Genomic DNA, 14,927 nt, shown 5'->3' with positions numbered 1-14,927 from the left:
ATAGCTGTATTGAACATATACAGTTGAATTGGGTGTGTTTGGTCAGGAAGAGTGTGTAGATTTGGTGCGCCTCCTGAGGCCTGTTGCATGAAGCTAGTTGAACAAACTGAGTTTCAGAATAGGTTTAGAGCTGACAAATATAAATATAAATCCAACCTGGATTAGATCCGGTTCAATGGGCTCACAAAGCTCTGCATAAACGTTTTCTGTCAACTCAGGTTTGATCCAGAGTTTGTGATTAACTCTGAAGCGTGTAGCAACAATGACAATGACATCCGGTCAGCTGCTTTTCAAATTAGTGAATCCTGATCTCGCACACACATCCTTCATTGTCTGAAAAGACAAGAGGTCTGTTCACTCCTTCACTGGCGTCATTAAGGCTGCTTTTAACTGACAATATTGCATCTTTGTGGCTCCCCAGAGACATTTGAGTCACACATTGCCGTAAACAGAAGGAACCCTGTTGTTTAAAATCCCCCCTTTCTGTAAAAACCACATGCCTTTGAATCACGTGACCAGCCTCGAAGACATTCCACTCCACACACACACACACATATGATCCAATAGCAATGTTTTTGATATGTATTTTTATGTGTGTATTATTGGCCAGATAATGTCTGAGGTATCTATGCAACGTTATTATGTTAATCAAAATCACTATGCTAGTGATTATGAGGAAATTATGTAACCCTGTATTTCTTTCATGCAAAAACGTCATTCGAGGTGTCAATGTAATGGGAAAAACATGTCGGAGTCGAATCTTGACTGCAAAGTACAATAATATGCATTTATTCTAGGAAATACCATATTTCTAGATATGAATGTTAAATTTGATATCTCACATGACATAGTCAAAGTAGGCGTTTCTTCACAAACAAAGAAACATCTTTCCCGCTCCAGATCAGAAGATCCGATTTGCTGTTGGCTTAAACAAATGTCTTAAAAAGTAGAGACCCCCCTCTCTTCTCTCCTCTTCCGCGCTCGCTCTCTGACCTTCTCTCACCTCCTGCCTCTTCTCCCCCGCGCAACGCTTCTCCAAGGAACATCTGAGAAGGGCACCGGCCTGCTCCCTCGGACAACACATGTTCGAGTCGTAGCTGCCGTTCTTTGACGAAGTTATTTGCCTCTTCCTTCACGGGAGATGAATCTTATTTTCCGGTAAATGTTACATTCAGTGAGCCTTTTAAGCTTCCCGCGACATCGGAAGACGCAGCACAAACAGGACACCGTCAAACTAGCAAGTATTGACCTCTCTAAAGCTGATTCCAGGTGCCTCTTGAAATTAGGTTTCTGTCTGTAATCATTACCAGCTATTTTATCTCGCTCTTCTTATTTTCTCTCTTTCATTTCATTCACTCTGATCACGTTATTTCTTATGTTCTTGTTTGTTTAAATGTTTGTTTATTGTTTGCATTTTTACGTACGTTTATAGTTGTAGCTCATGTAATCTCTAGTTTTGACATTTATTAAAACCCATTCATACTTTGACTGTCTCTTTATGAAGTCACTGAAATGCCAAAGATCTAATTAAGCTACACGCTCGATATTATAGGCTACTTTGAGTAGTTTTAATTCATAAACTCAGAAAGTTTTATGTTCGTGGCCAGAAGATAAACTTTCTTGGAGTTTGTAAACACAGTTATACCCGTGCTGATAAGCTATCTTATATACATTTGGTGGACAAGTGACTGATTTGATAAACGAGACCAGGCCAGTTAAGAGGTAAATACCGAAAATTGATAAAGTAAATGTATATGCGATTTATGAATTATGACCATGAGTTATGATTATTAATATTTCCAAAATTCCCTATATTCTTGAGCTAATTCGCATGGACCCAGAGTCCGAGTCATTTACGTTACAAGCGTGTGAACGTGAAAGTGTGACACTTGTGTGAACACCCAATCACACGGTACATGGAGAACGTCAGTTTGATTCACTTCTCGCGAGAGAGCCACGCAATTCATTTCTCTGCTGAAGATTAAGAGACCATTATGAAAAAATATCATGAAATGAAATGCATTTACAAGGCAGAAATAAACACAGCTGCTGGAGCGAAAGTTTGAGAAGACCGCTGAAAGAAAATAACCAACTATATCAATGCAAGTGAATCTGTAAAATTCTGCTGATCGTTAAGTAGGCTATAATGCCATTTTATGGATATTAGCCTTCTGTATAATATTTAATACACAAACATCTATGGCCTATAAATTATCGATATGACCAAAAATTTGCTGAAAAACCTCTTGCTTGCTCTACTTCATGCCTTCAGTCCTCTTGATTAATAGTTTATACTTTATACTTAACAAATAAAGCATTCAAGGTCATCCTGTAGCGTAAGTTACCATGGCGATGGAACCCGCTAAAAACCAATCCACTTTCTTGAGCCCGAAAAAAACAGAGTTTGCTCAAAATAATCTCAAACTTACAAGGGGAGCAACTGAAACTGGCTTCATGCAACAGGCCACAGAAACAGTGGGAAACACTAACAACCACCACTCACTGTAACTCTGACGTGCTCCTGAAGAGCTTCATTTGCTGGCTCAGGTGTTGGATCAGGGTTGGGTCTGAACTCTGCAGGTACTGTAGATCTCCAGGAGCAGTTTTGGGCGCTCCAGATTTAGATTAACGAGATAGACACACGATTTACGTTACCTGCTTCTGTGCATCAAAATTATACATAATATTGAACTATTCATTCGGGCAAGCACATTTCATTCTTTCTCCGCAAGAACACCATACTATGGGATGAAAATAGTGTCTAAATGATTAACTCATGCAAGCACAATTATCAATGAACTTGTTGCAAATATGTTTTATCCATGCCTTTCAACTTGCGTGTGCAAAATAAAAAATTGAATGAATGTGTAGCAATTTGTACAAATGCAGACATTTTTGTGAATACAAATGTTTTCTTTTGTATTAGTGTATCATAATTTGCGCATGCAAAAAAGAAGATGTGCATGTGTGGATCAGATGACACGCATGCATTCATTGACGTCTTTTCTGAGTCGATCTCATTTGATTCATTTGGATTTTGAGACTTTCTTTTCGCTGTTTTTAAGCATTTCACAACACACACACAAACAACTACACATGAATAGGCCTGGTGCTAATTATTAATGTGTGCACAACTACCCTTCTATTTGACAAATTCACAAATGTGCGTTGCTACATTTAAACTAATACAATACAACTTGTGTGTGCAAAATCCAGAATCACAAGAATGTGCAGCATTTTGTACAAATAGAGACCTAGTTGTTAATACAAAACCTCAATTTTGTATTAATGTAGGTCAGAATGTGTGCATGCAACAAGTATAATGTGCATTTGTGGATGAGGTGACACGCGTGCATTCATTGACTCGTTTCTGAGTCGATCCTATTTGATTCATTTGGATTTTGAGACTTTCATTTCGCCGGTTTCGCCTGGCACAATCCACACCAGTGATGCGCGGGTCAATGTATAAACAACCCGCACCCGACCGACGTTTTCAATAACCCGCCCGCAACTCGGACCGCAAAAAAAAAGAAAGAAAATATTGTACCCGACCCGCTTCCTGACCCGCGTTTTTTTAAAGTAGCTAGTAAATGCTCATCGTAGTCATTGGGCCATATTAAAAGTAGCCTATAAAAATGGCACAATGGCATTGCTCAGTTCAACGTGTTGGGAAATCGGGCATTTTGTCCCGCGTCAGCTTTTATTCAAAAGTTAATAACGCGCTCAACATTCAAAAGGTAAATAAGGATTTCCCACTGTCATCTCTGATGAGCTCGTGCGTCATCCTCGCGCAGATATTCAGCCAATAAAGTGTAGACCTATGAATTTCATAGAACATTGTGTCTAGTACTATATAAATTACAAAGGTTTAATTGGCATCTTTATTTCAAACTAACCGACCGACCGCGACCCGAATATCATTAAAAATATGATATATAAAATATAATATCATAAAATATAAATCATAAAATCATATAAATATAATATCATAAAATATAAAAATATAATATCATAAAAAATATACCGCGGGTGACCGCAGGCACCCGCTCATTTTGGATCAACCCGCGCATCACTGATCCACACACAGCTGTCTGAGAAAACCTGCTACCACTAGATGGCAGTATTCTGCTAAAACCGACAACGGCAGTGTAATCAAGCGTTCTTCCCTATTTAAGACGCTTAATGGATTCATTTGAGTGATATTGAAGTGATATTTAGTACACAATATAGGCCTACCTTATTAATAAAGCATAGCCTACTTTATAGAGGCAAACAGATTAAATCAGATTATGAACAACACCCATAGAAAACCATTATAAAACGCTTAACCCTCAGACGGTCCTCGGTCGTTTCTGACCGAAATATTTTCTGTTTTGAATTTTTAAAAATCACAGCTTCATATGAATGTTATGAAACTTGGTGACTTGTATGGCATTAGGTATGTGAATACAAAAAAAAATTGAGGTCATGATCCGAGCATGCTAAGTGGTCGTGAAAAAAATAGTCACACATGTGGTCTTCGGTCAAAAAGGACCAACCCATAGGAAATGAATGGGAAATTTACAAAAATTCAAAAATTCTCCGCATTTTTGTGTGTACAATCCACAAATCGGACACAATCCTAAAAAAAAGTACACCGCAGGAAAGGGGGGAAACTCTACAACATCAAGAGTGCAAAACAGACACACCCACCCACACACACACACATACAAACACACTTTTAGACACATACACACCAATAAATTCAGATTACAAAAAATATGTTTTGAATTTTTAAAAATCACAGCTTCATCGGAATGTTACGAAACTTGGTGACGTTTATGGCATTATGTATGTGAACACACAAAAAAAATGAGGTCATGATCCGAGCATGTTAAGTGGTCATAAAAAAAATAGTTACACTTGTGGTCTTTGGTCAAAAATGACCCCCATAGGCAGGGGCGCCGTATAGGGGGGAAAAGTTAGGACGATTCCAAGGGCCCCTGACTGACAGGGGCCCCAACAAATACGTAAAAAGTAATTTACATTTTTTATTATATTATACACTATATAAACCATCATCATTGAGTATATTTCAAATAATAATAAAATTAATGATGTCTTTGATTGTACTTATTTTGGCAATAAAAGTTAAATATCCTCATTGACCAAAAAGCAAACATCCACCCCCCTGTATCTGCATGAAATGGTTTGGTCCTGCCTTAGCGCACTCATCAGTAGCCGCGTTTCTATTACAGATTTGCGCAGAACTTTTGCGATTTATTTTCTAAATATCGATACAAAACTTTTGCGAAATGACGCCGTTTCGATTAACCGATGTTATGCGACTAAAACTTAATTTTCCTCTCGCGAATAGTCATTTAAAAAATCATGCCAACGGACGTTGGTAGGTTTATATATCCCAGCCACCGCACTAGACATTATTATTATTAACGGAAGGAGACGTAGTAGGTGTGTTATTCAAGCATCAATGGCAAGCTGTTTCTTACACTGTGAGCGGCAGATGTGAGGAGTTTCTGGGTGTTTCTCCCTCATTTCTGCTTCCAGGTCTTGATTGTGGCATTTCTTTGAGGTTTAGAATCCAGTATTCCTGTAATTCGTTAACAGATTGACACCCTTTCTTTTGTCTTTCCTCTCTCTATTTTCTCTCTTTCGTTTTTTTGAAAACCAGATTTTCTTTTACTATGCAACTTTGTGGTTTCTGGTGTTTCTGGCAACTAAACACCGTCATCCGTGTTTCAATTACCCTTCAAATTGCGCAAATTGAAATGAGGTGGTTTTTCAGGCAATTTTGAAAAATAAATATTTCGCAAAACTGCAATGGAAACGTTTTTTGCGCATTTACACTCACATGATGTAGATATTTATAATATATATTTATTTTTATTTTTTTTTATTTTTATTTTTTATCGGTCATTAATTTTACAATAAAAATACATTGATACTGTAAAGGATTGCTTTAAGGACATTTTTATGGTGGCTTTTAATCTTGCATCAAATAATGAATTGCGTACTGTATGCAGACTTGCATTTACAAATCACCAGCAGTAAATATTGTGCTAGTACTAGTATTGAACTACAAGAAGCAAGACAGTTGCAAGCATTTGATCAGATTTATGTAAAGCATCTGGTGACAACAGCTGTGCAGGGGGGGCCCAATGTTATTTTTTTGTCATGGGGCCCAAAATTCCTGGCGGCACCCCTGCCCATAGGAAATGAATGGGAAATTGACAAAAACACAAAAATTCACCCCAAATTTTTTTTTTTTTTTTTTTAAGTACACAGCAGTAAAGGAGTGACACTCTACAACATCTAGAGAGAAATTTTTTTTTTTTAAATAATAAAAAATTAATAAACAAAATATTTTTTTTTTTTTTTTTATATATATTAAAAATATATATATTTATAATTATATTAAACATCATTATATCACTAAGCCATGATGACATATTAGGTGGATTATGTGATTTCCACTCTAGGATAATTATTCTAGGCTTTCTAACACAATTTTTAGGTTTGACTAATCATAATGCAAAAACTAACACTTTAAATCACTATTTCTAAAAAAATATATTTCTAAAACTTGATAAGAAATAGTTTTTGAGATTGTTTAAATATATATTCAAATCCACAAAAAAAAAAAAAAAAAAAAGTAAATGTGTCCATTAAACAGCTGGGGAAGTCACATGCCTCTCCATAGAGTGCTGTTTATGCCATCTAGTGGTTACAACATGGTTCTACGCTTTCTCTCCATACTCTCACCAGATGGCGCTAATCTGCTTCAACCATTTTTTTTGAAGGCCTAGACTCTATATTAAACTAAAATACTGCATAAAAAAAAAAAAAATTTAAAAAAAAAAATTAATTTTTTTTTTATTATTTTCAATGGCAAAAATAGACCATAAATATTGCAGAAATATTAATAAATTCAATCAAATTCTCTCAAAATACAAAATTAAAAAGAAAAAATATTATAGAACAAAAATAAATTGCATTGGTTTTACTGGGATGGAGGAAATTGAATTTTTAGGTGTCCGGTCACTTCTGACCGGGAAGGCCCAGGAGGTGACTCCGAAACGAAGACCGTCTGAACGTGCAATAGCGCGTTGCATGTTCAATAATGTGTATCGGCTACTGAGTTATAATATCACCGTCTTACTGCATTGATGTTAAGCTTGTTCGTAATAATCGGCTCTATGGGAGGAAAACTATATAGCCTACAGAGAGCCTATATGAACGCGACGCGCAACGTTTCACGTTTATGGCATTTTCCTATGACAGCAACTCCAGCTTCGAGGAACCAAACAATCCTGGATCATGTAAAATCGTCAACAGTAAAATACAGATAACAGTAATCCAGGTATGAAGAACGGGCCCCTGATCTCCAAGTGTTTTTGCAGACTGTAAATTATTTTTGTTGTTTTCACAGTTTTATTACTGTATTCTCAACAGTTCTCTACTGTAGAATCTGCATCCAGTATGTTACTGTAGATTAGTTTTCACAGTAGTATTACTATATTCTCAACAGTTCTCTACTGTATAAGCCGTGTGTAGTGATGATGTTCCTCCAGCAGTGGCCGAAGTGGGCTGGTACGCACCAACACTTCTATAAATAATAATGCGTTTTATTTATATAGTGCCTTTTTAGGGGTCAAGGACGCTTTACAATAAACAAACAACAATAAAATCAATTGACAAAGACAGCAAACAAAACAACAGTAGGTAGATGAGAGTTTAAGTACAATCTATATTTTAAGCTGTAGTGTACCCTCACTTTTTCTTGTGTGCCGGCACTTCTCACGTGTTGCTGGTACCAGGGGCGTCACTAGGCCCTTTTTATACTCAACCACATGATATACAAAACCTGCTTCTGTGATTCAAAATGATACATAATATTGAACTATTCATTCAGTCATGGTGATGACTAGAAGTGTGCACTGATAGATCAGTGGTCAGGTAATATGTTTTTTTTATTTTATTTTTATTACCGGTAAAAGTTAAACAGTGCGGGAGGAGTGAAAATAAGCGTATACATAGTGACATCACTATATGACAAACATTGCCCCAATAAATATTATTTAGCTCGCATTGACATTTTCTTGAGGTGGCATTTTAATATTTGCTGAACTCTTCACCCGCCATTGACAGACATTTTCGTCATTTGTGATAAAACTCTTCCCTGCCATTGATTAAAACACAGATGAAGAAGAAGCAGAAACATGCGATATCATATGTGACTCTGTGCTGGCAAAATGAATCAGAATGTGTACAGGCTATTACGAGTTACAGGCAAAACAAGTGAAAAATGGTCGAATTTTAGGTTTTCACAAAAATGAGTTCATTAAAGCCCTCATCAAAAGAGCAATGACACATTTAAAAGTATCTTTATTTGTATGTTTTCTGAGAGGAGTACCTTTCCTCTGCTCGCTTTCCCTCAGCATAAGTTCGTATTGTTTTAAAGCGTAGCATTCCAACTTTGTGAATATTCATAGCGAATTCTCGACGGCATGAGTCTGAACCAATGAAATGTGATTTTCAAACTCATACTGATTTAAACAAAATGATTTTTCTCACATGGACATCCGAAGCGTGCCTCAAAGATGCCTCAGACAGCGCGTGATCCCGATATACACTTATACCTACACAGAATTACAGTATTTCAATATGTATATATATTGTTCCTTTAAATACTTGGTTTTGACTTGGTGTGTGCCAAATTTGGAATTATTACCAGAGATTTTAAGTGAAAATTTTCTCATTGCGACTCATTTTGCCAGAACGGGTCACGTATGTAAGCAGATGCATATGTAAAATCAAAACTGCCTAATGTTACTTAATGAAATGTGGACGCAGGACGAGGTATAGGACTGTGAAGCTTTGGGGGTGTTGTTGGACTTGATCTACTCCATCTGTGTTTTGATAATCGTTCTGAATCCGATCCAGACGTAGTCTAAATATTTAATATCTAAAATTTCTAAAAACATAAGCAATTTTTCAGCATACAAGACTTAACATTTTAAGTCATATTGCTTCTCAAGTAAATGTATCTTCAATTAAGAATACAAAAAAAAGAAAAGAAGACAAAAATACTGAGAAAGAAATAGATTTTCTGCAATGTAGTCCTAAAATGTACATCAAAGCATTTAGTCCAGGGTTGCTCAAATCCGGTTTTGAAGTGCCGCTGTCCTGCAGAGTTTAGCTACAACCCTAATTAAAGACGCCTGAACAAGCTAATCCATGTCTTCAGAGTTACAGGAAGATGAGTTTTATCAGGGTTTGAGCCAAACTCCGTAGGCCAGCAGCACTCCAGTGCAATAACATGTCTGACTATGATATACTGTATGATCTTACCAGAGTTTCTCCAGTTTACAGTCAGGATCCTCCAGTACAACAGAGAGAAGCTTCACACCTGGATCTCGCAGTTTTTTACCAATCATATTAATCTGTCTCAGTTGTGAGGGGTTTGATCTCAGAACTGAAGTCAGAGCAGCACAATCTTTCTCTGTGACATCACAATCACTCAAACTGTAGAGAGATGAAAATCATACTTGGTAAACACTATGAACTGACAACAAAAAGCAATAGAAAATAGAGAAAAAAATTACTCAGGAACCTTGAGGTCATGGTGTCACAGATTACAATAGGAGAGAGAGTTAAGTGTGAATAAAAGACAAATGGGACATGGTATAAACCCTCAGTGTGCAAAAGAACAAGATTCTGATCAGACACGACATATACAACATGATTAAACCAACTAACTCCACGCTTTTCTCTAAATCTAAGACCGCATTCTTGGGCTCGAATTCTTGGCCTCCCTTGCAGGAGAATAACCAATAAACATCCTGTATGCATATTTTATTTTATGTCCGTTGTTGCCAGGCAAACTACTTTATAACTGGATCAGTGATAAATCACTCTTTGTCTAGCATACACTTAAGAAAGTTTATTCCCATGACATGAATTTTACAACCATCAACTGATATCTCAACCATGATTGTCGTTTTTTAAAATAATATTTTGTGCTTTATTATGTCATATTATACATGTTTTATTATATATATTATGATGTAACATTTATAGATTTTGACATTTGCCTTTTTAGTCCAGTCTTTGGCTCTATCCAGTTGTTGTTTACCTCTATAATAAGAGTTGGGATTTGTTTGTCTGTTTAAAATGTAATATTTAAAATGTTAATGAAATCCTTATCTAAGTACCGTAGTCAAGTTTCATTGTCAAATTTGCAACAATAAAGAATTAACTTTTAAAGTGGATCAAATCCATATAAATGGTTTAAGTACTAATTCATTTGTAACATTAAACTTGTTTGTTTTAAATTAATCCTCATGTTGAAGACATTGGCTGTCAGGTGCTTTAACACAAGTTTGAGTCAGCTTGTATTGTTTCCCAATCAAATCTCCCCGTCATTATTCCCATCAATAAAATAGCTGAATACAAATAATAATAAAAAATTCAGAAAAACAATAAAAACAATGCTGCCATATTGCACCTATTACTCAAACAATGTATGTTTTTTAGATTCATGAGCTTTTGATTTTCTTTTGTTTTTACAGTAAAGTGATTGTTTTCACTGATACTTACTGAACTTTAATCACAGGCAGCAGCTTCTGGAGAACCTTCAGTTTTTCAGCTTTACTGTTTTCTCCAACAAATGTGTTAATATCAAACTCCTCCAGCTTCTTCTCTGATGTCAACAACACAAAAACTACAGCTGACCACTGAGATGAAGAGAGTCTGGCTCCACTTATTGTTCCAGATTTCAGATACTGTTGTATTTCCTCCACTAGTGACTGGTCACCCAGTTCATTCAGACAGTGGAACAGATTGATGGATTTTTCTGGAGAGTCAATGGTCCTGATCTTCTCCTTGATGTACTCAACTGTTTTCTCATTGCTGTCAGACCTTCTTCTTCTCAGTGTCATTAGTCCCTGAAGGAGAATCTGGTGAGACTCCACTGACAAACCCAGAAGGAAGCGCAGGAAAAGATCCAGATGCCCATTTTTTCTCTGTAAAGCTTCATTCACGGCTCTCTCATGGAGCTCAGAAAATGAAACATATTCTGATAAATTGGGTTTAAACCAATCCTTAAATATAGACAACACACCTCGTTTGGTGACTGGGTCAAATACATTCCTGTTGTTGTTTATGAGGCAGAGGTGCACATATAAAGCTGCTAGATGTTCCTGAACACTCAGATGAACAAAGCAGAAGACTTTCGCCTGATATAAGCCTGACTCCTCTCTGAAGATCTGAGTGCACAATCCTGAGTACACTAATGCGTCTGTCACATCAATGCCACACTCTCTCAGGTCTTCCTCATAGAAGATCACATTGCCTTTCACAAGCTGCCGAAAAGCCACTTTCCCCAGTTTGAGGATCATGTCTTCATCTGTCAGATTCTTCTCATAGTCCTTCTCATGTTTGATGTTGGACTGAAGGATCAGGAAGTGTGTGTACATTTGAGTGAGAGTCTTGGGAATCTCTCCACTCTCTGCTTCACTCAACATCTTCTCCAGAACAGTGGCTGATATCCAGCAGAAGACTGGGATGTGGCACATGATGTAGAGGCTCCTTGATGACTTCAGGTGTGAGATGATCCTGTCGGCCAGACTCTGATCACTGATTCTCTTCCTGAAGTATTCCTCCTTCTGTGGCTCATTGAAGCCTCGTACCTCTGTCACTCGATGGACACACTCAGAGGGGACGAGATCGGCTGCTGCTGGTCTAGAGGTGATCCAGATGAGAGCAGAGGGAAGCAGATTCCCCGCAATGAGGTTCGTCAGCAGTACGTCCACTGATTTCTTTTTGTTTACATCTCGTAGAGTCTCATTCTTTTGAAAATGTAAGGGAAGACGACACTCATCCAGACCATCAAAGATGAACAACATTTTATATTTGTCACTACATATTTCCATTTCTTTTGTTTCAGGGAAAAAGACATGAAGAAGTTCTAAAAGACTGAATGTTTTGTCCTTCATCAAATTGATCTCTCTGAAAGGAAGTGGAAATATGAGCTGGACGTCCTGATTCACTTTGCCTTCAGCCCAGTCTAGGATGAACTTCTGCACAGAGACTGTTTTTCCAATCCCAGCGACTCCCTTTGTCAGCACAGTTGTGATGGGTTTGTTTTGTCCAGGTAAAGGTTTAAAGATGTCATTGCATTTGATGGGTGTGTCCTCTGTTGCTGATCTCCTGGATTGTGTCTCAATCTGTCTCACCTCATGCTCATTACTGATCTCTCCACTGTCACCCTCTGTGATGTAGAGCTCTGTGTAGATCTCATTCAGGAGTGTTGGGTTTCCCTGCTTTGCTGTTCCCTCATTCAGACACTTAAACTTCTTCATCAGCTTTGATCTAAATGTGTTGAGGACTTCATGGCTGCAAAATTAAAATTACATGGTACATGAATTACATAAGTTAATATAGAGATACATATATAGAGTAAAATGTCTTATTTGTTCTCTGTATCGTGACCAAGAACATATCATAATATTTATGAAATATGTTAATTATTAATGTGTTTTAATTTTGATCTCAATCAAAAAGATTCCACACTTTACCTGACACCAGCACACCTGCTTTCATTAAAGTCCTGTAGTTGCTTCATAGATTGGTCACTCTTCTTACAGACGGGGTTTGTAACTGCTGATCTTTGTGGTGGGATTGAACTTAAACATCATGAAGAGAATCAAGAATCAGACACTCTGATATTGCTGATATTTTTTTTTTACATCACCTGAATAATTCTGTCAACAGTTAATAAGTAAATGTACTTATTAATAAATAAACTGCTCAAGGGCACAACTGTAATAATACTAAAAACAAAAACTATAAAAAAAAGTTTGTCAAGACAAACTTTGTGTTAGCTTGAGAAAGTTTGTTATATATTGTACATGAAAATAATACATTGTTGATTGATTGATTGCTTATAATTTAACATCATGTCAGTTATCAGAGCTATTTTAATGGTGAGAATAAAAGTAGCAAAATATAAAAAGAGAAATAAACAAAAAAGTTTAACTAAATCGGCCTCACTATTCTTTTCATAAGAATCAACAGAATAGAGTCCTAGAGGAGTTAAAACCATCGTATTTCCTTAAAATATGCTTTAAAGATAATGGACTCTGTCATAAGAGGCATAAAGGAGGATCTTCAACTGATAACAAAACCTTGTGCCTATTTGGCAATATGTGCAGATGATATGGTCCCAGTGATTATCTGAGTACCAACAACCTGATTCATTTCATAAAGTTTGATTGTATTACATTGATATCATTTGTTGGTAATTTTCGGAGGAGTCATTTTGGAGGAGGTTATGATGGGTTTGAGGTTATAATATATAGGAAATTATTTGAGCTCTGAATATAAGCACCTGCTGCACATTACCTGGAATTTATTGCACAAAGCCCAGGTACCAACAAAAAGGACTACAGTCCATTTAAAATGCCCACAAAAGCTGGGTGTTTAAAATAATATAAGAATCTCATTCAATAAAATGCTATATCTGAGTCCAAGCCAAAAAATTTGAACACTTTGTAGATATGTCTCTCTTGCATCAAGTGAAGACAACAGTGTCTAGTATGAATATCATAAATGCAAAAACACCATAATATTAAAATGCCAATCACATGATTTAAAAAAAAAATTATACCTGAGATCAGTCTGTGTATTGTCAATCTTAAAATGTAGTGGATGATCCATAGACCAGTCACTCCTCAAAGACACACAGCTGGGCTCTGATCTCTCCTGCTGAACTGAACTATAACAGAACAACGAAACATAAAAACAAAACTTTTTAATGAAAAGCACTTGAGGACGGTTTAGACATTGTTTTCAAGAAATTTCCTTTAAAACACACACACACACACACACACACACACACACACATAAATAGAATGTCACCGTTTTTTTCTAAAGGAGACATCTGTTTTTATTAGCCTATATAAAAGGTTATTTAATGTCTTTATTTAGTAGGCTACCTGCATCCTTTAGAACAATCTTCTTCTCTGGATGTTTGTCTGTCATCCATGATAAAGCTGAACAGCTGAAACAGTCTGATCTCCACTGACTCTGGATATAAATGACAAACAAACACAAAACTAATGTTATTAAACATTGTTAAACATTATAATTGATCTGACCAGATCGTGAGTTGGAAATAGATAGAGATCTTTTGAAAAATCATCATATAGCCAACACGACACACAAAAGAAACCTCGTTAATTTCCTTTCAGAGAAAATATTAATGTAGAAGTCACCAGCTGTAAAGGTCTCGAGTATCGTTACGCGAACAGTAACTTTGTCAAAATGTATCTACATAGCCAACCGATTCACAAACTCCTCCAACTGTTCCATAAAATAGACGACACATAAATGCCTGTCTACCGTTCTATTTCACATCTAATAATATTTTGTATCGGAAGGAATCGTCTGTATGACTAAAATGGCGAATCATCAGCTTTTTTTATTTTCGCTATTATCTGTGACGAAAGGGGCACGTGATTAAACTGCTGAAGTCGCTTTAATGTTGGCAGTGTTTAATGGTTGTTGCCCTTATTGGCAGATGGCGTGAGTTTAATCATCAGTCAGGTAAAGGTTTACAGTTAATAACTCCAGTCAGTTTTGTGTGCTGATAAACTCAAAACAAACATATTTATTACGCGGATTAATGCATTTGTAGGAGCCACAGCAGATTATTCATACCTGTTCCCGCCAGTAGAGGGCGGTGTGCGCTGTGTAGTGGAAGCGGGTGTTCGAGACAGGCGTGCAGATCAGGTCACCTGTCGATCAGTCAGTAAAACATGTAAGCGTTCATCAGCCTATTCTTCCACATCTCACTTAAATATAATATATCTAGCACTGCTTTCTTCTTATTCAATAGGCTACTCTAAACCACCTCTACATTCCTC

The 14,927-nt window shown here is 36.7% G+C and overlaps 1 protein-coding gene across 2 annotated transcripts in view; it reads right to left on the bottom strand.

The window, feature by feature from the left end:
* LOC306992608 (NACHT, LRR and PYD domains-containing protein 3-like) overlaps nt 1-14,505 on the bottom strand; it is a 33,479-nt gene extending 18,974 nt beyond the window's left edge. The window contains exons 1-6 of one of the 2 annotated variants that reach the window (XM_079601720.1): nt 14,277-14,502; nt 13,998-14,088; nt 13,670-13,777; nt 12,579-12,686; nt 10,600-12,396; nt 9,352-9,525 (exon numbers count right to left, since the gene is read on the bottom strand). In XM_079601720.1, the coding sequence (XP_079457846.1) occupies nt 9,352-9,525; nt 10,600-12,396; nt 12,579-12,686; nt 13,670-13,777; nt 13,998-14,047 (2,237 nt within the window). In that variant the 5' untranslated portion in view covers nt 14,048-14,088; nt 14,277-14,502. Of the gene's footprint in view, nt 1-9,351; nt 9,526-10,599; nt 12,397-12,578; nt 12,687-13,669; nt 13,778-13,997 lie in introns of both variants that reach the window. The other variant, XM_079601719.1, reaches the window with a different exon arrangement.
* Nucleotides 14,506-14,927: the final 422 nt, after the last annotated feature.

Source organism: Phoxinus phoxinus (assembly GCF_949152265.1).
Source record: "Phoxinus phoxinus genome assembly, chromosome: 24".
In the NCBI taxonomy this organism is placed as follows: domain Eukaryota; kingdom Metazoa; phylum Chordata; class Actinopteri; order Cypriniformes; family Leuciscidae; genus Phoxinus; species Phoxinus phoxinus.
The sequence above is the reverse complement of the archived record's forward strand: the minus strand, read 5'-3'. Positions and strand labels throughout refer to the sequence as shown.